General features: G+C 46.2%; 1 protein-coding gene across 1 annotated transcript in view; it reads left to right on the forward strand.

Moving 5' to 3' along the window:
• The window catches only part of nectin1b (nectin cell adhesion molecule 1b), a 180,102-nt gene that overhangs the window by 114,068 nt on the left and 38,117 nt on the right, over positions 1–27,917 (forward strand). The window contains exons 4-5 of the mRNA XM_046293577.1: positions 6,140–6,257; positions 24,496–24,647. Coding sequence (XP_046149533.1) covers positions 6,140–6,257; positions 24,496–24,647 — 270 coding nt within the window. The remainder of the gene's footprint in view (positions 1–6,139; positions 6,258–24,495; positions 24,648–27,917) is intronic.

Genomic DNA, 27,917 nt, shown 5'->3' on the forward strand with positions numbered 1-27,917 from the left:
CTCTAGAGGGTAGTGTGGTGTGTTGATCTCTAGAGGGTAGTGTGGTGATCTCTAGAGGGTAGTGTGGTGTGGCGATCTCTAGAGTGTGGTGTGGCGATCTATAGAGGGTGGTGTGGTGATCTCTAGAGGGTAGTGTGGTGTGGTGATCTCTAGAGGGTAGTGTGGTGTGGTGATCTCTAGAGGGTAGTGTGGTGTGGTGATCTATAGAGGGTAGTGTGGTGATCTCTAGAGGGTAGTGTGGTGATCTCTAGGGGGTAGTGTGGTGTGGTGATCTCTAGGGGGTAGTGTGGTGTGGTGATCTCTAGAGGGTAGTGTGGTGTGGTGATCTATACAGGGTGGTGTGGTGATCTCTAGGGGGTAGTGTGGTGTGGTGATCTCTAGAGGGTAGTGTGGTGATCTCTAGAGGGTAGTGTGGTGTGGTGATCTCTAGAGGGTAGTGTGGTGTGGTGATCTCTAGAGGGTAGTGTGGTGTGGTGATCTCTAGAGGGTAGTGTGGTGTGGTGATCTATAGAGGGTAGTGTAGTGTGGTGATCTATAGAGGGTAGTGTGGTGTGGTGATCTCTAGAGGGTAGTGTGGTGTGGTGATCTATAGAGGGTAGTGTGGTGTGGTGATCTCTAGAGGGTAGTGTGGTGTGGTGATCTCTAGAGGGTAGTGTGGTGTGGTGATCTCTAGAGGGTGGTGTGGTGATCTCTAGAGGGTAGTGTGGTGATCTCTAGAAGGTGGTGTGGTGTGGTGATCTCTAGAGGGTGGTGTGGTGATCTCTAGAGGGTAGTGTGGTGATCTCTAGAGGGTAGTGTGGTGATCTCTAGAGGGTAGTGTGGTGTGGTGATCTCTAGAGGGTGGTGTGGTGATCTCTAGAGGGTGGTGTGGTGATCTCTAGACGGTGGTGTGGTGATCTCTAGAGGGTAGTGTGGTGATCTCTAGAAGGTGGTGTGGTGTGGTGATCTCTAGAGGGTAGTGTGGTGTGGTGATCTCTAGAGGGTGGTGTGGTGATCTCTAGAGGGTAGTGTGGTGTGGTGATCTCTAGAGGGTAGTGTGGTGATCCCTAGAGGGTAGTGTGGTGTGGTGATCTCTAGAGGGTAGTGTGGTGTGGTGATCTCTAGAGGGTAGTGTGGTGTGGTGATCTCTAGAGGGTAGTGTGGTGTGGTGATCTCTAGAGGGTAGTGTAGTGTGGTGATCTCTAGAGGGTAGTGTGGTGATGTCTCGAGCGTGGTGTGGTGTGGTGATCTCTAGAGGGTAGTGTGGTGTGGTGATCTCTAGAGGGTAGTGTGGTGATCTCTAGAGGGTAGTGTGGTGATCTCTAGGGGGTAGTGTGGTGTGGTGATCTCTAGGGGGTAGTGTGGTGTGGTGATCTCTAGAGGGTAGTGTGGTGTGGTGATCTCTAGAGGGTAGTGTGGTGTGGTGATCTCTAGAGTGTGGTGTGGTGATCTATACAGGGTGGTGTGGTGATCTCTAGGGGGTAGTGTGGTGTGGTGATCTCTAGAGGGTAGTGTGGTGTGGTGATCTCTAGTGGGTAGTGTGGTGTGGTGATCTCTAGAGGGTAGTGTGGTGTGGTGATCTCTAGAGGGTAGTGTGGTGATCTCTAGAGGGTAGTGTGGTGTGGTGATCTATAGAGGGTAGTGTAGTGTGGTGATCTCTAGAGGGTAGTGTGTTGATCTCTAGAGGGTAGTGTGGTGTGTTGATCTCTAGAGGGTAGTGTGGTGTGGTGTTCTCTAGAGGGTGGTGTGGTGATCTCTAGAGGGTGGTGTGGTGATCTCTAGAGGCTAGTGTGGTGATCTCTATAGGGTGGTGTGGTGTTCTCTAGGGGGTGGTGTGGTGATCTCTAGAGGGTAGTGTGGTGTGGTGATCTCTAGAGGGTAGTGTGGTGTGGTGATCTCTAGAGGGTAGTGTGGTGTGGTGATCTCTAGAGGGTAGTGTGGTGATCTCTAGGGGGTAGTGTGGTGTGGTGATCTCTAGGGGGTAGTGTGGTGTGGTGATCTCTAGAGGGTAGTGTGGTGTGGTGATCTATACAGGGTGGTGTGGTGATCTCTAGGGGGTAGTGTGGTGTGGTGATCTCTAGAGGGTAGTGTGGTGATCTCTAGAGGGTAGTGTGGTGTGGTGATCTCTAGAGGGTAGTGTGGTGTGGTGATCTCTAGAGGGTAGTGTGGTGTGGTGATCTCTAGAGGGTAGTGTGGTGTGGTGATCTATAGAGGGTAGTGTAGTGTGGTGATCTATAGAGGGTAGTGTGGTGTGGTGATCTCTAGAGGGTAGTGTGGTGTGGTGATCTATAGAGGGTAGTGTGGTGTGGTGATCTCTAGAGGGTAGTGTGGTGTGGTGATCTCTAGAGGGTAGTGTGGTGTGGTGATCTCTAGAGGGTGGTGTGGTGATCTCTAGAGGGTAGTGTGGTGATCTCTAGAAGGTGGTGTGGTGTGGTGATCTCTAGAGGGTGGTGTGGTGATCTCTAGAGGGTAGTGTGGTGATCTCTAGAGGGTAGTGTGGTGATCTCTAGAGGGTAGTGTGGTGTGGTGATCTCTAGAGGGTGGTGTGGTGATCTCTAGAGGGTGGTGTGGTGATCTCTAGACGGTGGTGTGGTGATCTCTAGAGGGTAGTGTGGTGATCTCTAGAAGGTGGTGTGGTGTGGTGATCTCTAGAGGGTAGTGTGGTGTGGTGATCTCTAGAGGGTGGTGTGGTGATCTCTAGAGGGTAGTGTGGTGTGGTGATCTCTAGAGGGTAGTGTGGTGATCCCTAGAGGGTAGTGTGGTGTGGTGATCTCTAGAGGGTAGTGTGGTGTGGTGATCTCTAGAGGGTAGTGTGGTGTGGTGATCTCTAGAGGGTAGTGTGGTGTGGTGATCTCTAGAGGGTAGTGTAGTGTGGTGATCTCTAGAGGGTAGTGTGGTGATGTCTCGAGCGTGGTGTGGTGTGGTGATCTCTAGAGGGTAGTGTGGTGTGGTGATCTCTAGAGGGTAGTGTGGTGATCTCTAGAGGGTAGTGTGGTGATCTCTAGGGGGTAGTGTGGTGTGGTGATCTCTAGGGGGTAGTGTGGTGTGGTGATCTCTAGAGGGTAGTGTGGTGTGGTGATCTCTAGAGGGTAGTGTGGTGTGGTGATCTCTAGAGTGTGGTGTGGTGATCTATACAGGGTGGTGTGGTGATCTCTAGGGGTAGTGTGGTGTGGTGATCTCTAGAGGGTAGTGTGGTGTGGTGATCTCTAGTGGGTAGTGTGGTGTGGTGATCTCTAGAGGGTAGTGTGGTGTGGTGATCTCTAGAGGGTAGTGTGGTGATCTCTAGAGGGTAGTGTGGTGTGGTGATCTATAGAGGGTAGTGTAGTGTGGTGATCTCTAGAGGGTAGTGTGTTGATCTCTAGAGGGTAGTGTGGTGTGTTGATCTCTAGAGGGTAGTGTGGTGTGGTGTTCTCTAGAGGGTGGTGTGGTGATCTCTAGAGGGTGGTGTGGTGATCTCTAGAGGCTAGTGTGGTGATCTCTATAGGGTGGTGTGGTGTTCTCTAGGGGGTGGTGTGGTGATCTCTAGAGGGTAGTGTGGTGTGGTGATCTCTAGAGGGTAGTGTGGTGTGGTGATCTCTAGAGGGTAGTGTGGTGTGGTGATCTCTAGAGGGTGGTGTGGTGATCTCTAGAGGGTGGTGTGTTGATCTCTAGAGGGTAGTGTGGTGTGGTGATCTATAGAGGGTGGTGTGGTGATCTCTAGAGGGTAGTGTGGTGTGGTGATCTCTAGAGGGTAGTGTGGTGTGGTGATCTATAGAGGGTAGTGTGGTGATCTCTAGAGGGTAGTGTGGTGTGTTGATCTCTAGAGGGTAGTGTGGTGATCTCTAGAGGGTAGTGTGGTGTGGTGATCTCTAGAGGGTAGTGTGGTGATCTCTAGAGGGTAGTGTGGTGTGGTGATCTATAGAGGGTAGTGTAGTGTGGTGATCTCTAGAGGGTAGTGTGGTGTGGTGATCTCTAGAGGGTAGTGTGGTGTGGTGATCTATAGAGGGTAGTGTGGTGTGGTGATCTCTAGAGGGTAGTGTGGTGTGGTGATCTCTAGAGGGTAGTGTGGTGATCTCTAGAGGGTAGTGTGGTGTGGTGATCTCTAGAGGGTGGTGTGGTGATCTCTAGAGGGTAGTGTGGTGATCTCTAGAAGGTGGTGTGGTGTGGTGATCTCTAGAGGGTGGTGTGGTGATCTCTAGAGGGTGGTGTGGTGTGGTGATCTCTAGAGGGTAGTGTGGTGATCTCTAGAGGGTAGTGTGGTGATCTCTAGAGGGTAGTGTGGTGATCTCTAGAGGGTAGTGTGGTGATCTCTAGAGGGTAGTGTGGTGTGGTGATCTCTAGAGGGTAGTGTGGTGATCTCTAGAGGGTAGTGTGGTGATCTCTAGAGGGTAGTGTCGTGTGGTGATCTCTAGAGGGTGGTGTGGTGATCTCTAGAGGGTGGTGTGGTGATCTCTAGAGGGTGGTGTGGTGATCTCTAGAGGGTAGTGTGGTGATCTCTAGAAGGTGGTGTGGTGTGGTGATCTCTAGAGGGTAGTGTGGTGATCTCTAGAGGGTGGTGTGGTGATCTCTAGAGGGTAGTGTGGTGTGGTGATCTCTAGAGGGTAGTGTGGTGTGGTGATCTCTAGAGGGTAGTGTGGTGTGGTGATCTCTAGAGGGTAGTGTGGTGTGGTGATCTCTAGAGAGTAGTGTAGTGTGGTGATCTCTAGAGGGTAGTGTGGTGATGTCTCGAGCGTGGTGTGGTGTGGTGATCTCTAGAGGGTAGTGTGGTGTGGTGATCTCTAGAGGGTAGTGTGGTGATCTCTAGAGGGTAGTGTGGTGATCTCTAGAGGGTAGTGTGGTGATCTCTAGGGGGTAGTGTGGTGTGGTGATCTCTAGAGGGTAGTGTGGTGTGGTGATCTCTAGAGGGTAGTGTGGTGTGGTGATCTCTAGAGTGTGGTGTGGTGATCTATACAGGGTGGTGTGGTGATCTCTAGAGGGTAGTGTGGTGATCTCTAGAGGGTAGTGTGGTGTGGTGATCTCTAGAGGGTAGTGTGGTGTGGTGATCTCTAGAGGGTAGTGTGGTGTGGTGATCTCTAGAGGGTAGTGTGGTGATCTCTAGAGGGTAGTGTGGTGTGGTGATCTATAGAGGGTAGTGTAGTGTGGTGATCTCTAGAGGGTAGTGTGTTGATCTCTAGAGGGTAGTGTGGTATGTTGATCTCTAGAGGGTAGTGTGGTGTGGTGTTCTCTAGAGGGTGGTGTGGTGATCTCTAGAGGGTGGTGTGGTGATCTCTAGAGGGTGGTGTGTTGATCTCTAGAGGGTAGTGTGGTGTGGTGATCTATAGAGGGTGGTGTGGTGATCTCTAGAGGGTAGTGTGGTGTGGTGATCTCTAGAGGGTAGTGTGGTGTGGTGATCTATAGAGGGTAGTGTGGTGATCTCTAGAGGGTAGTGTGGTGTGTTGATCTCTAGAGGGTAGTGTGGTGATCTCTAGAGGGTAGTGTGGTGTGGTGATCTCTAGAGGGTAGTGTGGTGTGGCGATCTCTAGAGTGTGGTGTGGTGATCTATAGAGGGTGGTGTGGTGATCTCTAGAGGGTAGTGTGGTGTGGTGATCTCTAGAGGGTAGTGTGGTGTGGTGATCTATAGAGGGTAGTGTGGTGTGGTGATCTCTAGAGGGTAGTGTGGTGATCTCTAGAGGGTAGTGTGGTGATCTCTAGAGGGTAGTGTGGTGATCTCTAGGGGGTAGTGTGGTGTGGTGATCTCTAGAGGGTAGTGTGGTGTGGTGATCTCTAGAGTGTGGTGTGGTGATCTATACAGGGTGGTGTGGTGATCTCTAGGGGGTAGTGTGGTGTGGTGATCTCTAGAGGGTAGTGTGGTGATCTCTAGAGGGTAGTGTGGTGTGGTGATCTCTAGAGGGTAGTGTGGTGTGGTGATCTCTAGAGGGTAGTGTGGTGTGGTGATCTCTAGAGGGTAGTGTGGTGATCTCTAGAGGGTAGTGTGGTGTGGTGATCTCTAGAGGGTGGTGTGGTGATCTCTAGAGGGTAGTGTGGTGATCTCTAGAGGGTAGTGTGGTGATCCTCTAGAGAAAAGAATGAAAAGGAAAATATGTGGGTTAATACAATTGGTAACAAGGCTCGAGTCAGCGTTGTGGAATGAGAAACATACTGTACTATTCTGACACCATCTCTCTCTCTCTCTCTCTGACAGATGAACCGGAGGTGAAGATTGAGGGCTTCGATGGTAACTGGTATCTGGACCGTCAGGATGTCAGCCTCACCTGCAATGCTGACGCTAACCCTCCTGTTACCGTCTACCAGTGGAAAGTGTAAGTCTTCTTTCGACCTTCTGTTCACAGGTCCAGGTTGTCTGTTTGAAATGGGTAGGGGGTACAAAGAAAGCTTGAAGTGTCGGTAACATACATTCTACAAAACTTGTTCAAGACTTAAAGACTTGGGGCACATTATTGTATGAAATCTATTTATTTTTTCATAAACAGCACTAGTCAAGAGTTTGGACACGCCTACTCATTCAAGGTTTTTATTTTATTTTTACTATTGTAGAATAATAGTGACAACATCAAAATGATGAAATAACACATATGGAATCATGTATTAACCAATTTGTGGAATTTCTTTGATTGGCATTTGAGCCAATCAGTTGTGTTGTGAAAAGGTAGGGGTGGTATACAAAACCCTATTTGGTAAATTACCAAGTCCATTTTTTGGCAAGATCAGCTCAAATAAGCAAAGAGAAACGACAGTCCATCATTACTTTAAGACATGAAGGTCTGTCAATCTGGAGAATGTCAAAAACTTAAATAAATAATAATAATTAAAGTGCAATTGCAAAAACCATCAAGCTCTATGATGAAAACTGGCTCTCATGATGACCGCCACAGGAAAGGAAGACCCAGAGTTACCTCTGCTGCAAAGGATAAGTTCATTAAAGTTACCTGGCTCTCATGAGGACCGCCAGAGGAAAGGAAGACCCAGAGTTACCTCGGCTGCAAAGGATAAGTTCATTGAAGTTACCTGGCTCTCATGAGGACCGCCACAGGAAAGGAAGACCCAGAGTTACCTCTGCTGCAAAGGATAAGTTCATTGAAGTTACCTGGCTCTCATGAGGACCGCCACAGGAAAGGAAGACCCAGAGTTACCTCTGCTGCAAAGGATAAGTTCATTAGAGTTCCCAGCCTCAGAAATCGGCAATTAAATGCACCTCAAATTGCAGCCCAAATAAGTGCTTTACAGAGTTCAAGTAAAAGACACATCTCGACATCAACTCTTCTGAGGAGACTGTGTGAATAAGGCCTTCATGGTAACATTGTTGCAAAGAAACCACTACTAAAGGACACCAAGAAGAAGAAACTTGTTTGGGCCAAGAAACACGAGCAATGAACAATAGATTTATATCATTTGTTTTTTATCAGGACAATGACCCAACACACCTCCAGGCTGTGTAAGGGCTATTTGACCAAGGAGAGGGTTGGAGTGCTTTACCAGATGACCTGGCCTCCACAATCACCTGACATAAACCCAATTGGGATGGTTTGGGATGAGTTGAACTGCAGTGAAGGAAAAGCAGCCAACAAGTGCTCAGCATATGTGGGATCTCCTTCAATACTTTTGGAAAAGGATACCAGGTTAAACTGGCTGAGAGAATGCTAAGAGTGTGCAAAGCTGTCATCAAGGCAAAGGGTGGCTACTTTGAAGAATCTAAAATATATTTTGATTTGTTTAACACATTTGTGTTTAATGCATAGTTTTGATGTCTTCATTATTATTCTGCAATGTAGAAAATAGCTTTAAAAAAAGAAAGAAAAACCCTGGAATGAGTAGGTGCTCTAAAACTCTTGACTGGTACTGTATATCATGTGAAACGGGCCCACGGTTTGGAATTCATGATAGTTGAACAAGTGGTCTGAAATGAATGGATTTATTAATTCTGTGTTTTAAATGCATAAGCAGTTCTCAAAAATCCTGTTCAAGACTTAATGCACCTCACCGCTGCAATGAAACTGACACAACTCAATTGTGTTATATGAGAGGTCTGGTGAACCTAATTTATTCCTCTTTGGTTCTCCAATCAGGGGTTGAAAACATAAAGCAATAAGATGTATTTTCCCCCACTTGCCATATCGATGTTTCATTCATCTCAGTTTGTTTACACATCAATATAGTGATGATTAGGCTTGGAGATGGAGGCTTAGGCACAATGAGACTGAAAAACAACACACACATTATTATCTACAGCAAGCATGGGCGGCACGGTGACAGTTAGACTAGTACCGACAGTATATAGTCTCTTTTATCTACAGTATCTAGACTTTTTCATCTACAGTTTCTAGTCTTATTTTATCTACAATATATCTCTTATCTACAGTATCTAGTCTCTTTTATCTACAGTATCTAGACTATTTCATCTACAGTTTCTAGTCTTATTTTATCTACAATATATCTCTTATCTACAGTATCTAGTCTCTTTTATCTACAGTATCTAGACTATTTCATCTACAGTTTCTAGTCTTATTTTATCTACAATATATCTCTTATCTACAGTATCTAGTCTCTTTTATCTACAGTATCTAGACTTTTTCATCTACAGTTTCTAGTCTTATTTTATCTACAATATATCTCTTATCTACAGTATCTAGTCTCTTTTATCTACAGTATCTAGTCTCTTTTATCTACAGTATCTAGTCTCTTTTATCTACAGTATCTAGGCTATTTCATCTACAATATCTATTTTATTTCCAGTATTTTTTTTATCTACAGTACAGGGCAAAAGTATTCATCCGCCTTGGCGTTTTTACATGTTTTTTAGCATTACAACCTGTAATTTAAATATATTTGTATTTTTATTGGATGTCATGTATTGGACATATACAAAGTAGTCAAAAATTGGTGAAGTGAAATGAAAAAAATATACTTTTACAAAATTATTCTAAACAATAAAATGTGAAAAGTGGTGCATGCATATGTATTCACCCCCTTTGCTATGAAGCCCCTCCCCTTTGCTATGAAGCCCCTCCCCTTTGCTATGAAACCCCTCCCCTTTGCTATGAAACCCCTAAATAAGATCATATGTATTCACCCCCTTTGCTATGAAACCCCTAAATAAGATCATATGTATTCACCCCCTTTGCTATGAAACCCCTAAATAAGATCATATGTATTCACCCCCTTTGCTATGAAACCCCTAAATAAGATCATATGTATTCACCCCCTTTGCTATGAAACCCCTCCCCTTTGGTATGAAGTCCCTCCCCTTTGCTATGAAACCCCTAAATAAGATCTGGTGCAACCAATTACCTTCAGAAGTCACATCATTAGTTAAATAAAGTCCTCCTGTGTGCAATCTAAGTGTCACATGATCTGTCACGTGATGTCAGTATATATACACCTGTTCTGAAAGGCCCCAAAGGGACGAAGTTGTGGGGAAGTACAGATCAGGGTTGGGTTAGTAAAAAATATCTGAAACTTTGAACATCCCACGGAGCAACATTAAATCCATTATAAAAACTGTAAAGAATATGGCACCACAACAAACCTGCCAAGAGAGGGTCGCCCACCAAAACTCACAGACCAGGCAAGGAGGGCATTAATCAGAGAGGCAACAAAGAGACCAAAGACAACCCTGAAGGAGCTGCAAAGGTCCACTGCGGAGATTGGAGTATCTGACCATAGAACCACTTTAAGCCGTACACTCCACAGAGCTGGGCTTTATAAGCAAACATGTTTGCTGTTCGCCAAATGGCATGCGGGAGACTCCCCAAACATATGGAAGAAGGTAATCTGGTAAAATGAGACTAAAATGTAGCTTTTTGGCAATCAAGGAAAACACTAGGTCTGCCGTAAACCCAATACCTCTCATCACCCCGAGAAAACCATCCTCACAGTGAAGCATATGGTAGTGGCAGGATCATGCTTTGGGCATGTTTTTCATCGACTGGGAAACTGGTTAGAATTGAAGGAATGATGGATGACACTAAATACAGGGGAATTATTGATGGATACCTGTTTTAGTCTTCCAGAGATTTGAGACTGGGACTGAGGTTCACCTTCCAGCAGGATAATGACCCTAAGCATACTGTTAACCTCTTGTTACAAGCAAACCTGTATCCGGGAGCGTAATCAATTGGTTTCTCATAAGAAGCGATTGGTTGGATTTTTATCTGGGTTTTGCCTGTAACATCAGTTCTGTGGCACTCACAGACAATATCTATGCAGTTTTGGAAACGTCAGAGTGTTTTCTTTCCAAAGCTGTCAATTATATGCATAGACGAGCATCTTTTTGTGACAAAATATCTTGTTTAAAACGGGAACGTTTTTCATCCAACATTTTTAATAGCGCCCCCTAATGCATTACTGGTTAAAGCAACACTTGAGTGCTTTAAGGGGAAACATTTAAATGTCTTGGAATGGCCTAGTCAACGCCCAGACCTCAATCCAATTGAGAATCTGTGGTGTGACTTTAAAATTGCTGTACACCAGCAGAACCCATCCAACTTGTAGGAGCTGGAGCAGTTTTGCCTTGAAGAATGGGGAAAAATCCCAGTGGCTAGATGTGCCAAGCTTATAGAGACATACCCCAAGAGACTTGCAGCTGTTATTGCTGGAAAAGGTGGCTCTACAAAGTATTGACTTTGTGTGGGGGGGTGAATAGTTATGCACGCTCAAATTTGCTGGGGGTTTTTTGTCCATTTTTTTGTCCATCTATTTCATCTACATTATATATTTTATCTACAGTATCTGGACACTTTTTTTCTGCAGTTTAGTCTCTTATCTACAATATATATTCTCTCTTATCTACAGTATCTAGTCTATTTTATTGACAGTGTCTAATGTATTTTATTCACAATATATATTTTATCTACAATATCTAGTCACTTTTATCTACCATCCAGAAGGCGAGGTCAGTGCAGGTGCATCAAAGCTGGGACCGAGAGACTGAAAAACAGCTTCTATCTCAAGGCCATCAGACTGTTAAACAGACACCACTAACATTGAGTGGCTGCTGCCAACATACTGACTCTCAACTACAGCCACCTTAATATTAAAAAATTGGGTGTAATAAATGTGTCGCTTTAAACAATGCCACTTTATATAATGTTTACATACCCTACATTACTCATCCCATGTGTATATACTGTACTCTATACCATCTACTGCATCTTGTTACATACCCTACATTACTCATCTCATGTGTATATACTGTACTCTATACCATCTACTGCATCTTGACTATGCTATTTGGCCATCCATATATTTATATGTACATATTCTTATTCATTCCTTTACATTTGTGTGTATAAGGTAGTTGTTGTGAAATTGTTAGATTACTTGTTAGATATTACTGCATTGTCGGAACTAGAAGCACAAGCATTTCGCTACACTCGCATTAACATCTGCTAACCATGTGTATGTGACCAATAACATCTGCTAACCATGTGTATGTGACCAATAACATCTGCTAACCATGTGTATGTGACCAATAACATCTGCTAACCATGTGTATGTGACCAATAACATTAGATTTTATTATTACCACTGTTGTGTCGTCAGCAAACGTAATGATAGCGTTGGAGTTGTGTTTGGCCATGCAGTCTAGGGTGAACAGGGAACACAGGAGGGGACTAAGTACACACCATTGAGAGCCCCAGTGTTGAGGATCAGCGTGGAAGACGTGTTATTGCCTACTCTTACCACCTGGGGATGGCCAGTCAGGAAGTCCAGGATCCAGTTGCAGAAGGGAGGTGTTTTGTCCCAGAGTCCTTAGCTTAGTGATGAACTACGTGGGCACTATGGTGTTGAACGCTGAGCTGTAGTCAATGAACAGCATTCTCACGTAGGTGTTCCTTTTGTCCAGGTGGGAAAGGGCAGTGTGGAGTGTGATTGAGATCGCTTCATCTGTGGATCTGTTGGGGCTGTATGCAAATTAGAGTGGATCTAAGGTGTCTGGGAGGATGCTGTTGATGTGAGCCAGGACCAGGATGTGAGCCAGGACCAGGATGTGAGCCAGGACCAGGATGTGAGCCAGGACCAGGATGTGAGCCAGGACCAGATGTGAGCCAGGACCAGGATGTGAGCCAGGACCAGGATGTGAGCCAGGACCAGGATGTGAGCCAGGACCAGGATGTGAGCCAGGACCAGATGTGAGCCAGGACCAGGATGTGAGCCAGGACCAGGATGTGAGCCAGGACCAGGATGTGAGCCAGGACCAGGATGTGAGCCAGGACCAGATGTGAGCCAGGACCAGGATGTGAGCCAGGACCAGATGTGAGCCAGGACCAGATGTGAGCCAGGACCAGGATGTGAGCCAGGACCAGATGTGAGCCAGGACCAGGATGTGAGCCAGGACCCGGATGTGAGCCAGGACCAGGATGTGAGCCAGGACCAGGATGTGAGCCAGGACCAGATGTGAGCCAGGACCAGGATGTGAGCCAGGACCAGCCTTTCAAAGCACTTTAAATAAGCTTCTTTTTTTGGTGCCGTTTTTAGAGGGGGATCGTAAAAGCTTTTCATCTTTAGCAGAGAGGGAGAGAGAGCGAGAGAGATAATAATAATAATAATAATAATAATAATAATAAGATGGGGGAGAGAGAGAGAAGGGGGGAGAGAGAGAGAGATGGGGGAGAGAGAGAGAAGGGGGGAGAGAGAGAGAGATGGGGGGGAGAGAGAGAGAGAGATGGGGGGGAGAGAGAGAGATGGGGGAGAGAGAGAGAGAGAGATGGGGGAGAGAGAGAGAAGGGGGGAGAGAGAGAGAGATGGGGGAGAGAGAGAAGGGGGGAGAGAGAGAGAGATGGGGGAGAGAGAGAGAGAGAGATGGGGGAGAGAGAGAGAAGGGGGGAGAGAGAGAGAGAGATGGGGGAGAGAGAGATGGGGAGAGAGAGAGAAGGGGGGGAGAGAGAGAGAGAGATGGGGAGAGAGAGAGAAGGGGAGAGAGAGAGAGAGAGAGATGGGGGAGAGAGAGAAGGGGGAGAGAGAGAAGGGGGGAGAGAGAGAGATGGGGGGGAGAGAGAGAGAGAGAGAGAGAGAGAGAGAGAGAGAGAGAGAGAGAGAGAGAGAGAGATGGGGGAGAGAGAGAGAGAGATGGGGGAGTGAGAGAGGGAGAGAGAGATGGGAGAGAGAGGGAGAGGGAGAGAGAAGGGGAGAGAGAGAGAGAGAAGGGAGAGAGAGAAGGGGGAGAGAGAGAGAGATGGGGAGAGAGAGAGAGATGGGGAGAGAGAGAAGGGGGGGAGAGAGAGAGATGGGGGGAGAGAGAGAGAGAGATGGGGGGAGAGAGAGAGAGAGATGGGGGAGAGAGGGAGAGAGAGAAAGAGAGAAGGGGGAGAGAGAGTGAAGGGGAGAGAGAGAGAGATGGTGGAGAGAGAGAGAGCAAGAAAGAGAGAGAGATGAGAAAGAGAGAAGGGCGAGAGAGAAAGAGAGAGAGATGGGGAGAGAGATGGAGAGAGAGAAGGGGGAGAGAGAGAGAGATAGAGAAGGGGAGGGATGGGAGAGAGAGATGGGGGGGAGAGAGAGAGGGAGAGAGAGAAAGAGAGAAGGGGAGAGAGATGGGGGAGAGAGAGATGGGAGAGAGAGAGATGGGGGAGAGAGAGAGAGAAGGGGAGAGAGAGATGGGGGAGAGAGGGAGAAAGGGAGAGAGAGATGGGGGAGAGAGAGAGAAGGGGAGAGAGAGAGAAGGGGAGAGAGAGAGATGGGGGAGAGAGAGAAGGGGAGAGAGAGATGGGGGAGAGAGAGAAGGGGAGAGAGAGATGGGGGGAGAGAGAGAGAGAGATGGGGGAGAGAGAGAGATGGGAGAGAGAGAGAGAATGGGAGAGAGAGAGAGAAGGGGAGAGAGAGAGAGATGGAGAGAGAGAAAGAGAGATGGAGAGAGAGAGAGAAGGGGAGAGAGATAGAGAGAGAGAAGGGGAGAGAGAGATGGGAGAGAGAGAGAAAGGGAGAAGGGGAGAGAAGGGGAGAGATAGGAGAGAGAGAGAGATGGGGGAGAGAGAGAAAGAGAGAAGGGGAGAGAGAGAGAAGGGGAGGAAGGGGAGAGATTGGAGAGAGAGAGAGAGAGGTGGAGAGAGAGATGGGAGAGAGAGAGAGATGGGGGAGAGAGAGAAAGAGAGAAGGGGAGAGAGAGAGAGAGATGGGAGAGAGAGAGAGATGGGAGAGAGAGAGAGAAGGGGAGGAAGGGGAGAGAGAAGGGGAGAGAGAGAGAGAGATGGGAGAGAGAGAGAGATGGGAGAGAGAGAGAAGGGGAGAGAGAGAGAGAGATGGGAGAGAGAGAGAGATGGGGGAGAGAGAGAAAGAGAGAAGGGGAGAGAGAGGGAGGAGAGAGAGAGAGAGAGAGAGAGAGAGAGAGAGAGAGAGAGAGAGAGATGGGAGAGAGAGAGAGATGGGGGAGAGAGAGAAAGAGAGAAGGGAGAGAGAGAGAGAGAAGGGGAGGAAGGGAGAGAGAGAGAGAGAGAGAGAGATGGGAGAGAAAGAGAGAAGGGGAGAGAGAGAGAGAGATGGGAGAGAGAGAGAGATGGGGGAGAGAGAGAAAGAGAGAAGGGGAGAGAGAGAGAGAGAGAGAGAGATGGGAGAGAGAGAGAGATGGGGGAGAGAGAGAAAGAGAGAAGGGGAGAGAGAGAGAGAGAAGGGGAGGAAGGGGAGAGATTGGAGAGAGAGAGAGGAGTTTTAGCTTCAGTTGAGGTGGTGGAGCCATAGATTAGGACTACATTCCTAAGAGCTGACATCAGTACTTTTCAAATCAAGTGTCAGTGCTGCAGAATATACACACAGCACTATGTGAGCATTAACACACATCTAACCAGAGTCCAAATACCAAGCCATGTGACATCATAGAAACGCAATTTAATGGACCAACGTCCTCGTCCTGCTGTCCTCTCTGGCTCTTCATACTACAACTCTTTTGACAACAGAGGAGCTTTGCCAACCATCTATAACTGGGTGGAAAATAAGAGATTTATACAGTGAAATTGAGGGATAAACGTAGTAATTGTTCACTGAAGGATGGGTAAGGGAAGGTGTCAACGGATTAATAGACCATTGTGTTCACCTCACTGTAGCCCTGCCACCACTGGGTATGAATGAGAGAAGGAGGGTGTGGAGGGATATAGAATAGAGGTTTCTTTACAGGGGAAGAGGAGACTGGAGAGGGTAGAAGAGAGAGGGAGGGTGGGGAGGGAGATAGAATAGAGGTTTCTTTACAGGGGAAGAGGAGACTGGAGAGGGTGGAAGAGAGAGGGAGGGTGGGGAGGGAGATAGAATAGAGGTTTCTTTACAGGGGAAGAGGAGACTGGAGAGGGTAGAAGAGAGAGGGAGGGTGGGGAGGGAGATAGAATAGAGGTTTCTTTACAGGGGAAGAGGAGACTGGAGAGGGTAGAAGAGAGAGGGGGGTGGGGAGGGAGATAGAATAGAGGTTTATTTACAGGGGAAGAGGAGACTGGAGAGGGTGGAAGAGAGAGGGAGGGTGGGGAGGGATATAGAATAGAGGTTTCTTTACAGGGGAAGAGGAGACTGGAGAGGGTGGAAGAGAGAGGGATGGTGGGGAGGGATATAGAATAGAGGTTTCTTTACAGGGGAAGAGGAGACTGGAGAGGGTGGAAGAGAGAGGGAGGGTGGGGAGGGATATAAAATAGAGGTTTCTTTACAGGGGAAGAGGAGACTGGAGAGGGTAGAAGAGAGAGGGAGGGTGGGGAGGGATATAGAATAGAGGTTTCTTTACAGGGGAAGAGGAGACTGGAGAGGGTAGAAGAGAGAGGGAGGGTGGGGAGGGAGATAGAATAGAGGTTTCTTTACAGGGGAAGAGGAGACTGAGAGAGGGTAGAAAGAGAGGGGGGTGGGGAGGGAGATAGAATAGAGGTTTCTTTACAGGGGAAGAGGAGACTGGAGAGGGTGGAAGAGAGAGGGATGGTGGGGAGGGATATAGAATAGAGGTTTCTTTACAGGGGAAGAGGAGACTGGAGAGGGTGGAAGAGAGAGGGATGGTGGGGAGGGATATAGAATAGAGGTTTCTTTACAGGGGAAGAGGAGACTGGAGAGGGTAGAAGAGAGAGGGAGGGTGGGGAGGGATATAGAATAGAGGTTTCTTTACAGGGGGGAAGAGGAGACTGGAGAGGGTAGAAGAGAGAGGGAGGGTGGGGGGGATATAGAATAGAGGTTTCTTTACAGGGTAGAGGAGACTGGAGAGGGTAGAAGAGAGAGGGAGGGTGGGGAGGGAGATAGAATAGAGGTTTCTTTACAGGGGAAGAGGAGACTGGAGAGGGTGGAAGAGAGAGGGAGGGTGGGGAGGGATATAGAATAGAGGTTTCTTTACAGGGGAAGAGGAGACTGGAGAGGGTAGAAGAGAGAGGGAGGGTGGGGAGGGATATAGAATAGAGGTTTCTTTACAGGGGAAGAGGAGACTGGAGAGGGTAGAAGAGAGAGGGGGGTGGGGAGGGAGATAGAATAGAGGTTTCTTTACAGGGGAAGAGGAGACTGGAGAGGGTGGAAGAGAGAGGGAGGGTGGGGAGGGATATAGAATAGAGGTTTCTTTACAGGGGAAGAGGAGACTGGAGAGGGTGAAGAAGAGGGATGGTGGGGAGGGATGGTGGGGAGGGATATAGAATAGAGGTTTCTTTACAGGGGAAGAGGAGACTGGAGAGGGTGGAAGAGAGAGGGAGGGTGGGGAGGGATATAAAATAGAGGTTTCTTTACAGGGGAAGAGGAGACTGGAGAGGGTAGAAGAGAGAGGGAGGGTGGGGAGGGATATAGAATAGAGGTTTCTTTACAGGGGAAGAGGAGACTGGAGAGGGTAGAAGAGAGAGGGAGGGTGGGGAGGGAGATAGAATAGAGGTTTCTTTACAGGGGAAGAGGAGACTGGAGAGGGTAGAAGAGAGAGGGGGGTGGGGAGGGAGATAGAATAGAGGTTTCTTTACAGGGGAAGAGGAGACTGGAGAGGGTGGAAGAGAGAGGGATGGTGGGGAGGGATATAGAATAGAGGTTTCTTTACAGGGGAAGAGGAGACTGGAGAGGGTGGAAGAGAGAGGGATGGTGGGGAGGGATATAGAATAGAGGTTTCTTTACAGGGGAAGAGGAGACTGGAGAGGGTAGAAGAGAGAGGGAGGGTGGGGAGGGATATAGAATAGAGGTTTCTTTACAGGGGAAGAGGAGACTGGAGAGGGTAGAAGAGAGAGGGAGGGTGGGGGGGATATAGAATAGAGGTTTCTTTACAGGGTAGAGGAGACTGGAGAGGGTAGAAGAGAGAGGGAGGGTGGGGAGGGAGATAGAATAGAGGTTTCTTTACAGGGGAAGAGGAGACTGGAGAGGGTGGAAGAGAGAGGGAGGGTGGGGAGGGATATAGAATAGAGGTTTCTTTACAGGGGAAGAGGAGACTGGAGAGGGTAGAAGAGAGAGGGAGGGTGGGGAGGGATATAGAATAGAGGTTTCTTTACAGGGGAAGAGGAGACTGGAGAGGGTGGAAGAGAGAGGGAGGGTGGGGAGGGATATAGAATAGAGGTTTCTTTACAGGGGAAGAGGAGACTGGAGAGGGTGGAAGAGAGAGGGAGGGTGGGGAGGGATATAGAATAGAGGTTTCTTTACAGGGGAAGAGGAGACTGGAGAGGGTGGAAGAGAGAGGGAGGGTGGGGAGGGATATAGAATAGAGGTTTCTTTACAGGGGAAGAGGAGACTGGAGAGGGTGGAAGAGAGATGGATGGTGGGGAGGGAGATAGAATAGAGGTTTCTTTACAGGGGAAGAGGAGACTGGAGAGGGTAGAAGAGAGAGGGAGGGTGGGGAGGGATATAGAATAGAGGTTTCTTTACAGGGGAAGAGGAGACTGGAGAGGGTGGAAGAGAGAGGGAGGGTGGGGAGGGAGATAGAATAGAGGTTTCTTTACAGGGGAAGAGGAGACTGGAGAGGGTAGAAGAGAGAGGGAGGGTGGGGAGGGATATAGAATAGAGGTTTCTTTACAGGGGAAGAGGAGACTGGAGAGGGTAGAAGAGAGAGGGAGGGTGGGGAGGGATATAGAATAGAGGTTTCTTTACAGGGGAAGAGGAGACTGGAGAGGGTGGAAGAGAGAGGGAGGGTGGGGAGGGATATAGAATAGAGGTTTCTTTACAGGGGAAGAGGAGACTGGAGAGGGTGGAAGAGAGAGGGATGGTGGGGAGGGATATAGAATAGAGGTTTCTTTACAGGGGAAGAGGAGACTGGAGAGGGTAGAAGAGAGAGGGAGGGTGAAGACAGAGGAAAGAGAGAGAGAGATGATATCATGTGATAGGGAGGATGAGGAGAGGGATGATATCATAGGATAAGGAGGATGAGGAGAGGGATGATATCATAGGATAAGGAGGATGAGGAGAGGGATGATATCATAGGATAAGGAGGATGAGGAGAGGGATGATATCATAGGATAGGGAGGATGAGGAGAGGGATGATATCATAGGATAGGGAGGATGAGGAGTGGGATGATACCATAGGATAGGGAGGATGAGGAGAGGGATGATACCATAGGATAGGGAGGATGAGGAGAGGGATGATACCATAGGATAGGGAGGATGAGGAGAGGGATGATACCATAGGATAGGGAGGATGAGGAGAGGGAAATTCATGGAGAAAGAGGGATGTAGAAGATGGGGTGAGGAGGCGGAGAGAGAGAGAATTATGTGTACAGACAAAGGGGCAGGCTGGGTGACAGATAGGAGGACATTGCTGTGGTGGAACAAGACTCCAAATGTGTTGTGAAGTTTTCTCCGGGCTGCTAGACACACACACACACACACACACACACACACACACTTAAGGAAGGCTTTGACAGAACAAGACAGAGCCGGAACAACCAGGATATAGGCATACACATAGCTATAGAAATATACATATACACGTATTCCTTCACCCAGAAATCACCCTGTACAGTATCACATTCTGAGTCCTCAGTCTTTCTCCTCTGGGCTTTCAGTCCTGCAGTCGATCAATCCAGCTGCTATATAAAGTTGAAGTGGGAAGTTTACATAAACCTTAACCAAATACATTTAAACTCAGTTTTTCACAACTCCTGACATTTAATCCTAGTAAACATTTCCTGTCCTAGGTCAGTAAGGATCACCGGTTTATTTTAAGAATGAAATGTCAGAATAATAGTAGAGAGAATGATTCATTTCAGCTTTTATTTATGTCATCACATTCCCAGTGGGTCAGAAGTTTACATACACTCAATTAGTATTTGGTAGCATTGCCTTTAAATTGTTTGACTTGGGTCAAATGTTTTGGGTAGCCTTCCACAAGCTTCCCACAATAAGTTGGGTAAATTTTGGCCCATTCCTCCTGACAGAGCTGGGGTAACTGAGTCAGCTTTGTAGGCCTCCTTGCTTTTTCAGTTTTGACCACAAATTTTCTATAGGATTGAGATCAGGGCATTGAGATGGCCATTCCAATACCTTGACTTTGTTGTCCTTAAGCCATTTTGCCACAACTTTGGAAGTATGCTTGGGGTCATTGTCCATTTGGAAGACCCATTTGCGACTAAGCTTTAACTTCCTGACTGATGTCTTGAGCTGTTGCTTCAATATATCCACATAATTTTCCTACCTCATGATGCCATCTCTTTTGTGAAGTGCACCAGTCTCTCCTGCAGCAAAGCACACCCACAACATGATGCTGCCACCCTCGTGCTTCATGGTTGGGATGGTGTTCTTCGGCTTGCAAGCCTCCCCCTTTTTCCTCCAAACATAACGATGGGCATTATGGCCAAACTGTTCTATTTTTGTTTCGTCAGACCAGAGGACATTTCTTCAAAAACATTTCTTCAAAAACTTTGTCCCCATGTGCAGTTGCAAACCGTAGTCTTGCTTATTTAAGTTGTTTTAAGTGGCTTCTTCCTTGCTGAGCGGCCTTTCAGGTTATGTTGATATAGGACTCGTTTTACTGTGGATATCGATACTTCTGTGCCTGTTTCTTCCAGCATCTCACAAGGTCCTTTGCTGTTGTTCTGGTGAATTGATTGAAATATTTCGCACCAAAGTACATTCATCTCTAGGAGACAGAACGCGTCTCCGTCCTGAGCGGTATGATGGCTGCGTGGTCCCATGGTGTTTATACTTCTGTACTATTGTTTGTACAGATGAACGTGGTACCTTCAGGCATTTGGGAATTGCTCACAAGGATGAACCAGACTTGTGCAGGTCTACAATTTTTTTTAATGAGCTTTTCCCATGATGTCAATCAAAGAGGCACTGAGTTTGAAGTTAGGCCTTGAAATACATCCACAGGTACACCTCCAATTCACTCAAATGATGTCAATTAGCCTATCAGAAGCTTCTAAAGCCATGACATCATTTTCTGGAATTTTCCAAGCTGTATAAAGGAACAGTCAATTTAGTGTATGTAAACTTCTGACCCACTGGAATTGTGATACAGTGAATTATAAGTGAAATAATCTGTCTGAAAACAATTGTTGGAAAACTCACTTGTGTCATGCACAAAGTAGACGTCCTCACCGACTTGCCAAAACTATAGTTTATTAACAAGACATTTGTGGAGTGGTTGAAAAACGAGTTTTAATGACTCCAACCTAAGTGTATGTAAACGTCCGACTTCAACTGTATAGTAGACACTATAGACCCCTATTTATTGAATACAGTATTTAGTAGACACTATAGACCCCTATTTATTGAATACAGTATATAGTAGATGCTATAGACCCCTATTTATTAAATACAGTATATAGTAGATGCTATAGACCCCTATTTATTGAATACAGTATATAGTAGACACTATAGACCCCTATTTATTGAATACAGTATATAGTAGATGCTATAGACCCCTATTTATTGAATACAGTATATAGTAGATGCTATAGACCCCTATTTATTGAATACAGTATATAGTAGATGCTATAGACCCCTATTTATTGAATACAGTATATAGTAGATGCTATAGACCCCTATTTATTGAATACAGTATATAGTAGATGCTATAGACCCCTATTTATTGAATACAGTATATAGTAGATGCTATAGACCCTTATTTATTGAATACAGTATATAGTAGACACTATAGACCCCTATTTATTGAATACAGTATATAGTAGACACTATAGACCCCTATTTATTGAATACAGTATATAGTAGATGCTATAGACCCCTATTTATTGAATACAGTATATAGTAGATGCTATAGACCCCTATTTATTGAATACAGTATATAGTAGATGCTATAGACCCCTATTTATTGAATACAGTATATAGTAGATGCTATAGACCCCTATTTATTGAATACAGTATATAGTAGATGCTATAGACCCCTATTTATTGAATACAGTATATAGTAGATGCTATAGAACCCTATTTATTGAATACAGTATATAGTAGACACTCGACCCCTATTTATTGAATACATTATACAAATCAAATCAAATCAAATGTTATTTGTCACATACACATGGTTAGCAGATATTAATGCGAGCGTAGCGAAATGCTTGTGCTTCTAGTTCCGACAATGCAGTGATAACCAACAAGTAATCTAACTAACAATTCCAAAACTACTGTCTTATACACAGTGTAAGGGGATAAAGAATATGTACATAAGGATATATGAATGAGTGATGTTACAGAGCAGCATAGGCAAGATACAGTAGATGGTATCGAGTACAGTATATACATATAAGATGAGTATGTAAACAAAGTGGCATAGTTAAAGTGGCTAGAGATACATGTATTACATAAGGATGCAGTCGATGATATAGAGTACAGTATATACGTATGCATATGAGATGAATAATGTAGGGTAAGTAACATTATATAAGGTAGCATTGTTTAAAGTGGCTAGTGATATATTTACATCATTCCCATCAATTCCCATTATTAAAGTGGCTGGAGTTGAGTCAGTGTCAGTGTGTTGGCAGCGGCCACTCAATGTTAGTGGTGGCTGTTTAACAGTCTGATGGCCTTGAGATAGAAGCTGTTTTTCAGTCTCTCAGTCCCAGCTTTGATGCACCTGTACTGACCTCGCCTTCTGGATGATAGCGGGGTGAACAGGCAGTGGCTCGGGTGGTTGATGTCCTTGATGATCTTTATGGCCTTCCTGTAACATCGGGTGGTGTAGGTGTCCTGGAGGGCAGGTACTTTGCCCCCGGTGATGCGTTGTGCAGACCTCACTACCCTCTGGAGAGCCTTACGGTTGAGGGCGGAGCAGTTGCCGTACCAGGCGGTGATACAGCCCGCCAGGATGCTCTCGATTGTCCATCTGTAGAAGTTTGTGAGTGCTTTTGGTGACAAGCCAAATTTCTTCAGCCTCCTGAGGTTGAAGAGGCGCTGCTGCGCCTTCTTCACGATGCTGTCTGTGTGAGTGGACCAATTCAGTTTGTCTGTGATGTGTATGCCGAGGAACTTAAAACTTGCTACCCTCTCCACTACTGTTCCATCGATGTGGATAGGGGGGTGTTCCCTCTGCTGTTTCCTGAAGTCCACAATCATCTCCTTAGTTTTGTTGACGTTGAGTGTGAGGTTATTTTCCTGACACCACACTCCGAGGGCCCTCACCTCCTCCCTGTAGGCCGTCTCGTCGTTGTTGGTAATCAAGCCTACCACTGTTGTGTCGTCCGCAAACTTGATGATTGAGTTGGAGGTGTGCGTGGCCACGCAGTCGTGGGTGAACAGGGAGTACAGGAGAGGGCTCAGAACGCACCCTTGTGGGGCCCCAGTGTTGAGGATCAGAGGGGAGGAGATGTTGTTACCTACCCTCACAACCTGGGGGAGGCCCATCAGGAAGTCCAGTACCCAGTTGCACAGGGCGGGGTCGAGACCCAGGGTCTCGAGCTTGATGACAAGCTTGGAGGGTACTATGGTGTTGAATGAAGAGCTGTAGTCGATGAGCAGCATTCTCACATAGGTATTCCTCTTGTCCAGATGGGTTAGGGCAGTGTGCAGTGTGGTTGAGATTGCATCGTCTGTGGACCTATTTGGGCGGTAAGCAAATTGGAGTGGGTCTAGGGTGTCAGGTAGGGTGGAGGTGATATGGTCCTTGACTAATCCCTCAAAGCACTTCATGATGACGGAAGTGAGTGCTACGGGGCGGTAGTCGTTTAGCTCAGTTACCTTAGCTTTCTTGGGAACAGGAACAATTGTGGCCCTCTTGAAGCATGTGGGAACAGCAGACTGGTATAGGGATTGATTGAATATGTCCGTAAACACACCGGCCAGCTGGTCTGCGCATGCTCTGAGGGCGCGGCTGGGGATGCCGTCTTTGCCTGCAGCCAAGCGAGGGTTAACACGTTTAAATGTCTTACTCACCTCGGCTGCAGTGAAGGAGAGACCGCATGTTTTCGTTGCAGGCCGTGTCAGTGGCACTGTATTGTCCTTAAAGCGGGCAAAAAAGTTATTTAGTCTGCCTGGGAGCAAGACATCCTGGTCCGTGACTGGGCTGGTTTTTCTTCCTATAGTCCGTGATTGACTGTAGACCCTGCCACATGCCTCTTGTGTCTGAGCCGTTGAATTGAGATTCTACTTTGTCTCTGTACTGACGCTTAGCTTGTTTGATAGCCTTGCGGAGGGAATAGCTGCACTGTTTGTATTCGGTCATGTTACCAGACACCTTGCCCTGATTAAAAGCAGTGGTTCGAGTTTTCAGTTTCACGCGAATGCTGCCATCAATCCACGGTTTCTGTTGCTATGGGAATGTCATCTTCAACGCACGTTCTAATGAACTCGCACACCGAATCAGCGTATTCGTCAATGTTGTTATCTGACGCAATACGAAACATATCCCAGTCCACGTGATGGAAGCAGTCTTGGAGTGTGGAGTCAGCTTGGTCGGACCAGCGTTGGACAGACCTCAGCGTGGGAGCCTCTAGTTTTAGTTTCTGTCTGTAGGCAGGGATCAGCAAAATGGAGTCGTGGTCAGCTTTTCCGAAAGGGGTGCGGGGCAGGGCCTTATATGCGTCGTGGAAGTTAGAGTAACAATGATCTAAGGTTTTTCCACCCCTGGTTGCGCAATCGATATGCTGATAAAATTTAGGGAGTCTTGTTTTCAGATTAGCCTTGTTAAAATCCCCAGCAACAATGAATGCAGCCTCCGGATAAATTGTTTCCAGTTTGCAAAGAGTTAAATAAAGTTTGTTCAGAGCCATCGATGTGTCTGCTTGGGGGGGGGATATATACGGCTGTGATTATAATCGAAGAGAATTCTCTAGGTAGATAATGCGGTCTACATTTGATTGTGAGGAATTCTAAATCAGGTGAACAGAAGGATTTGAGTTCCTGTATGTTTCTTTCATCACACCATGTCTCGTTAGCCATAAGGCATACGCCCCCGCCCCTATATAGTAGATGCTATAGACCCCTATTTATTGGGTGTGATAAGAGATGTGACCACTAGGGTGTGATAAAAACCACTATAAATATGCCATTTAGCAGACGCTTTTATCCAAAGCGACTTACAGTCATGTGTGCATACATTCTACGTATGGGTGGTCCCGGGAATCGAACCCACTACCCTGGCGTTACAAGCGCCATGCTCTACCAACTGAGCTACAGAAGGACCATATAAGAGTTGTGACCAGTGGGATCTTTAACACCCTATCTTGCTCCTCTCTTCTACAGGGTGAATGGATCTCTTCCCAGCACCGTGGAGATTCTTAACAACTCTCTGATCTTCAAGGGCGCGGTGACCTATGAGCTAGCTGGGACGTACGTGTGTGCTGCCACCAATGGGATTGGGACTCGTACTGGTCTGGTCCAAGTTAATGTTACTGGTAAGTGACCAACTGGTACAAGCTTCTTCTTCTCTGCTCTGGGATTCTGGTTTCTCTCTGCTCTGGGCTTCTGGTTTCTCTCTACTCTGAGATTCTGTTCACTCTGCTCTGGGCTTCTGGTTTGTCTCTGCTCTGGGCTTCTGGTTTCTCTCTACTCTGAGATTCTGTTCACTCTGCTCTGGGCTTCTGGTTTGTCTCTGCTCTGGGCTTCTGGTTTCTCTTTACTCTGGGCTTCTGGTTTCTCTTTACTCTGGGATTCTGGTTTCTCTCTACTCTGGGATTGTGGTCTCTCTGCCCTGAGCTTCTGGTTTCTCTCTGCCCTGGGCTTCTGGTTTCTCTCTGCCCTGGGATTCTGGTCTCTCTCTGCCCTGGGATTCTGGTTTCTCTCTGCTCTGAGCTTCTGCTTTCTCTCTGCTCTGGGCTTCTGGTTTATCTCTGCTCTTTGCTTCTGGTTTCTCTCTGCTCTGTATTGCCACTAACCTACTTGGTTATTTCACATAAGTGAGAATTTATGGTCAGCAGTTGGCCTACATGCAAATAGACCATTGCCATATATGGATCTGTGCCATTTAATTTGAACTGGACTGTGTTTAGAGCATGAGTGGTAGTGAGTAGATGAACTGGACTGTGTTTATAGCATGAGTGGTCGTGAGTAGATGAACTGGACTGTGTTTAGAGCATGAGTGGTCGTGAGTAGATGAACTGGACTGTGTTTAGAGCATAGTGGTCGTGAGTAGATGCACTGGACTGTGTTTAGAGCATGAGTGGTCGTGAGTAGATTAACTGGACTGTGTTTAGAGCATGAGTGGTCGTGAGTAGATTTACTGGACTGTGTTTAGAGCATGAGTGGTCGTGAGTAGATGAACTGGCCTGTGTTTAGAGCATGAGTGGTCGTGAGTAGATGCACTGGACTGTGATTAGAGCATGAGTGGTCGTGAGTAGATGCACTGGACTGTGTTTAGAGCATGAGTGGTCGTGAGTAGATGAACTGGACTGTTTTTAGAGCATGAGTGGTCGTGAGTAGATGAACTGGACTGTGTTTAGAGCATGAGTGGTCGTGAGTAGATGAACTGGACTGTGTTTAGAGCATGAGTGGTCGTGAGTAGATGAACTGGACTGTGTTTAGAGCATGAGTGGTCGTGAGTAGATGCAGTTGTTTTAAGATCAAAGCGAGAGCTGCATGTAGCTATGTGTGCATATTTGTTCATATCCTTTGCCAGTTAGTGAGATATTAGCCCAGTTATATATAATGTGTAGTCAGCAATAGGGGAGTGATTGCCTTCTACAAAAGCAGAAAACGTGAACATCTAGACATCTTTGAAAAGAAAGTCAGGTAAAGAGCATTTTTTCTGTCTTAAAGGGGCAGTGTTGTATTTTGAAACAGGCTTGAACAAGCTAAGTAGCCAATAGGCAGAGGGTAGCAATATTTGTCTGATTCTCTGTAATAATGGAATGGGAATAATAATGCACTTTATTTTGTGAAGTGGTTTCTTACATCGAACAACACAACATTTTCAGTTAACTCCTTGTCTGAAGGTTATTGTCAAGCCCTGCATGATTTTTCTGCCCTCAAAAGTATCATGCAATGTCGGCCTACATCGAACACCACACACTGGCTGCTACTGTAGACGTAATGATGTAACAGATCTCTCCATGTTCAAGTGTTATGAGATGCATTTTCTCCTTCATGACATGGCATAGGCCAGACAGAACATCACACATTCCCTCCCACTTTAATGACTCTGACCCCTCTCTTCCACATGACATAGCTGTCCCTCCTCTACTGAATGATACACATCCCCTTAATGTCCATGGACCCTGAGTGTTGCACACAATGTTATTGCACAACCATATTGTTTCTATGTCCAGTATTATTTTACGCAGTTAGTTGTATTTCACACACACATACACAATGCAAAGACACTGTCATCCTCACCCAAAATAACTTGCATTGCTTTGTATGTTGTCTCATGTTGTGTATTTAAATACTTACTGCTCTCTGCCTGGTGTGATCGTAACACCTCTAACCTTTACAGCTCTAACCTTTACATTTACATTTACAGTACTAACCTTTACAGTACTAACCTTTACAGTACCAACCTTTACAGCTCTAACCTTTACAGTACCAACCTTTACAGTACTAACCTTTACAGTACCAACCTTTACAGTACCAACCTTTACAGCTCTAACCTTTACAGCTCTAACCTTTACAGTACCAACCTTTACAGTACTAACCTTTACAGTACCAATCTTTACAGTACTAACCTTTACAGTACCAACCTTTACAGTACTCACCATTACAGTACCAACCTTTACAGTACCAATCTTTACAGTACTAACCTTTACAGTACCAACCTTTACAGTACTAACCTTTACAGTACCAACCTTTACAGTACCAATCTTTACAGTACTAACCTTTACAGTACCAACCTTTACAGTACTAACCTTTACAGTACCAACCTTTACAGTACCAATCTTTACAGTACTAACCTTTACAGTACCAACCTTTACAGTACTCACCTTTACAGTACCAACCTTTACAGTACCAATCTTTACAGTACCACCCTTTACAGTACCATCCTTGACAGTACCAACCTTTACAGTACCATCCTTTACAGTACCAACCTTTACAGTACCAATCTTTACAGTACCAATCTTTACAGTACTAACCTTTACAGTACCACCCTTTACAGTACTCACCTTTACAGTACCAACCTTTACAGTACCAATCTTTACAGTACCACCCTTTACAGTACCATCCTTGACAGTACCAACCTTTACAGTACCATCCTTTACAGTACCACCCTTTACAGTACCATCCTTGACAGTACCAACCTTTACAGTACCAACCTTTACAGTACTAACCTTTACAATACTAACCTTTACAGTATTTGTTCTATCCTAGCTGATCAAACCTTTACAGTACTAACCTTCACAGTACTAACCTTTTACAGTACTTGTTCAAAGCTTGGGTAGTTATTTTTAGCGGCTTGTGTCTTTTTTTCAAGGAATGTTTCACTTTCTCTAGTCATTGGGGGAACAACATGAATTGGTGCACAGGGCAGAAATAATGCATTGTGACTTAGTAGTCTCCTGTATAAACCTCAGTGATAATGTATGGAACCTATAGTCTACTGTATAAACCTCAGTGATAATATATTGAACCTATAGTCTCCTGTATAAACCTCAGTGATAATATATTGAACCTATAGTCTCCTGCATAAACCTCAGTGATAATGTATGGAACCTATAGTCTCCTGTATAAACCTC

The sequence above is a fragment of the Oncorhynchus gorbuscha genome, linkage group LG13 (genome assembly GCF_021184085.1).
Source record: "Oncorhynchus gorbuscha isolate QuinsamMale2020 ecotype Even-year linkage group LG13, OgorEven_v1.0, whole genome shotgun sequence".
Lineage (NCBI taxonomy): Eukaryota > Metazoa > Chordata > Actinopteri > Salmoniformes > Salmonidae > Oncorhynchus > Oncorhynchus gorbuscha.